The 3,925-nt window shown below is 12.9% G+C and overlaps 1 protein-coding gene across 1 annotated transcript; it reads left to right on the top strand.

Moving 5' to 3' along the window:
- Positions 1-3,037: 3,037 nt before the first annotated feature.
- Positions 3,038-3,925, top strand: LOC143219521 (uncharacterized). Its single transcript, XM_076445459.1, has 4 exons — positions 3,038-3,057; positions 3,125-3,230; positions 3,732-3,756; positions 3,900-3,925. The coding sequence occupies exons 1-4, from the start codon at positions 3,038-3,040 to the stop codon at positions 3,923-3,925; spliced, it is 177 nt and encodes a 58-aa protein (XP_076301574.1).

Here is a 3,925-nt window from a genome sequence, read left to right as displayed (position 1 = left end):
GAATAATATATTAATATTTGAATAAATTCCTTTATTTCAATTATTATAAATAAATTAATATTTAAATTTAAATTTAAATTATTAAATAAATAATTTTTAAATAATAAATAATTTGTATATATATATATATGTAAATTATTAATCAATTAATAAATAATCATAGAATATTAATTTTATTACATTTTAATTTTGGTAAATTTAATCAAGTAAGAATAAAAGAAAAAACAATTATAATACCTGAAATGTAAATATTTATAGATTTGATTAATTTATATATAAAAAATATATTATAATTAAAACAATAATTTAAAAAAATATTCATATGGCATAAAATAAAAAAAATAATATATATGGTATAGGAGAATAATGATTATTAATTTCTAATATTAAATTTATAATTAAAAATGATATAATTAACGATGTTAAATTTATTATTATTATATTTATAATTATTATAAATTATATTTATACATGTATGTATATGCATATAATAATATTTAATATAATTTTCAAGAAATTGTTTATTAAAAACAATAGTTTTGGATACTATAATAATTTTATTTAAGAAATTTTTTGAATTTAGTTAATATAAAAATATAATTTAGCTTTAAATAATTAATTATTATTATTAATTTACGTAATTAACATTTTTATTAAACTATAATAATTGTTGAAATAATAATAATTATTTTATTATTTATATTAATTATATCATTTTATTTCAATAATTATTTATTAATATTTTCAATTTTAGTTGATTGTATTTCTTTTACTATTTGAACATATTTAATTTGTACAAATAATAGATGAATATATTTAATATATTTCATTTATTCAGTTAGAGAAGCAATTTTAGAATTATCTTTAATAGTATGATTAAATTATATATATGGTCATCAAAAAATTAAATTAATTAGATTAATTAATAAAATTTTTAAATGAATGAATTATTAATTTGATTATTAATATCTTTGTATTTAAAATTATTTTAATTTTAAATTCAAATTTATTATTTTTAACAACTTTTTTTATAATGATAAAATTAAATTGATTAGAATTATGGTTTATTACTATAAATTTGAGATTAATATCTTATTCTCTTTATTTATTAATTTTAATTTTATGAATTTTTTCTTCAATTTTTTAAAATTGAAATAAGGAATATAAATTATGTTCATTAATTAATTATATAATAATGATATTTATATATATATTTATTTCCTTAAATTGTTAATTTTTTTATTTATAATTTGTGGCTAGATTATTAATTATTTTTTTATTATGAATAAATGGAGGTTATTCTAGAAATCGAATTTTAGCTGGATTTTATTTAATATTTCATACTTTATATTTTTCATTGCTTTTATTATTTATTCCATTAATTTTATATATAAAAAATAATAATTTAAATTTTAAGTTAATAGAATTAGCTACTAATTATATTTCAATATTTATATTTATTTATGTATTATTATCAATTTTATATAAAATTCCTACATATATGATACATTCTTGATTATTTGAAGCTTATATAGAAACACCTTTTTATGGTTCAATAATTTTAGCATCAATTATATTAGAATTAGGAAGTTGTGGATTATTACGATTAATATTTAATTTTAAATATTATTTTTTTAAAATAAATAATTATATTTTAATAATTAGAATTTCAGGTATATTAATTTTAAGAAATATATGTTTTCGTCAGTTAGGTATAAAATTAAATGTTGCTATTCCTCCTATTATTCATATGGGAATAATATTAATAGGAATAATAACTTTTACTAAATTAGGTATTTATGGTAGATATATAATATAATAATTTCTCATGGATTAAGATCATCTGGATTATTTTATTTAATTGTAATAATATATAAACAAACAAATAGTCGTTTATTAATAATTAATGAAGGTTTAATTAATTTAGTATCTTCAATATCATTAATGTGATTTATATTATTTTCTTCAAATAGATTTGCTCCATTTTCAATTAATTTAATTGCAGAAATTTTTTTATTAGTAAGTTTAATTTATAAATATATAGTTTTATTATTAATATTATTATCATATTATTTATTAAGATTTATTTATTCAATTTACCTATTTTCATTTATTAATCATGGTAATTATTATTTTAAATTTAACTTATTAAATTGTAAATCAATTAATTATTTTACATTAATGATACATTGAATTCCTTTACATATTTTTGTATTTAATTTGATATTAATTTTAATTTAAATAAATATGAAATATTAATTTTTAAATATAGTTGTATTAATAAAATATTAATTTTAAACTATAATTAAATTATATATTAATAGAATTTATTTATTTTTTATAAGTTTATTTGTTCTAATTTAAAATCTTTATTATTTATTAATTAATAATATTATTATTGTAGAATGAAATATTTTTTGATTGAATTCTATAAAATTTAATTTGATAATTCATTTAGATTGAAAAAGAATAATATTTTAATTTTTAGTATCAGTAATTAGATCAATAATTTTATTATATGGAATTAGTTATATAAATTAAGAATATTTTTTAATTAAACGATTTTTTTATTTAGTAATATTATTCTTAATTTCTATATATTTTTTAATTAATAGTTTTAATATATTTACTATTATAATTAGTTGAGATGGACTAGGATTGATCTCTTAATGTTTAATTAGTTATTATCAAATGAATAAATCTTTTAATTCCGGAATAATAACAATTACTTTAAATCGTATAGGTTCTTTTATTGTTCTTTATTAAAATTAATTTCTATAATAATAATATTTAGTAGATGAAATTTATTATTATATAAATTTAATAATTTATTAATCATTTTATTTATTATAATAATTATTATTAAAAGAGCACAAATTCCGTTTTGTACATGATTATTAATAGTTATAATAGCTCCATCACCAGTTTCATCTTTAGTTCATTCGTCAACATTAGTAACAGGAGGTGTATATTTATTATTTCGTTATTTAGAGTAATTTGAAATAAATTATAAAAATTTTATTTTATTAATTTCTAGATGAGCAACATTATATACAGGTATTTCCGCAAACTTTCAATTAGGTATTAAAAAAACTGTTGCATACCCAAATTTAAATCTATTAAGTTTTATAATAAGAATTATGCCATTAAGCTTAAAGGATTTAGCTTTTTTACATATGTTTATTCACGCAATATTTAATTATTTAATATTTATATGTGCTGGAAGTTATATTCATTATTAAAATAATAATCAAAATTAAAAATTTTATAATGGAATATTTTATATTTATCCAATAAAAAGATTAACTTTTACATTTTCTTTATTTAGTTTAATAGGTTTTCCTTTTTTAGGTGGAATTTATTCTAAAGGTTTAATAACTGAAAATTATATTATTTCAAAAATAAATTTACTTAGAAATTTAAACTTAATTATTAGAACAGCATTGACTATTATATATTCTTTTCGAATTATAATAATTTTATTAAATAAAAATTTAAGTTTAAATTTAATTTACATTAAAGAAGATAATTTAATAAATTTTTGCATATTAATTATAATAATTTTTAGAATTTTTTAAAGTAAAATTATATTTAATTTAGTATTTGTAATAGAAATTATAATTTTAAACTTTTTTATAAAAATATTAATTGTTAAAATATTTATATTAGGATTTCTTTTAAATGGAATTTTGAATAAATTAATATTTAAAAAAAATATTATAATATTTTCATATAACTTTATAAATTTAAATTTAATTTCTATAAAATCTTATTTTAAATTATTAGAATATATTTATTTATATGAAATTATATTAGAAAAAGTTATTATTGAATTAATTACAAGTAAATTTATATTATTATTAAATGAAATCAATATTTATTTTAGTTTTAAAATTTATAATATTATTCATTTTCATATTGTTAA

The sequence above is a fragment of the Lasioglossum baleicum genome, unplaced genomic scaffold, assembly GCF_051020765.1.
Source record: "Lasioglossum baleicum unplaced genomic scaffold, iyLasBale1 scaffold0037, whole genome shotgun sequence".
Taxonomy (NCBI): domain Eukaryota; kingdom Metazoa; phylum Arthropoda; class Insecta; order Hymenoptera; family Halictidae; genus Lasioglossum; species Lasioglossum baleicum.
Note: the sequence above shows the minus strand (reverse complement) of the source record. Positions and strands in the feature narration are given on the sequence as shown.

Coding starts and splice junctions, on each gene's coding strand:
- LOC143219521 (XM_076445459.1), top strand. CDS start 3,038: ATGAGCAACATTATATACAG. Junction 3,058..3,124: donor ATGAGCAACATTATATACAG/GTATTTCCGCAA, acceptor AAATCTATTAAG/TTTTATAATAAGAATTATGC. Junction 3,757..3,899: donor CTTTATAAATTTAAATTTAA/TTTCTATAAAAT, acceptor TTTAAAATTTAT/AATATTATTCATTTTCATAT.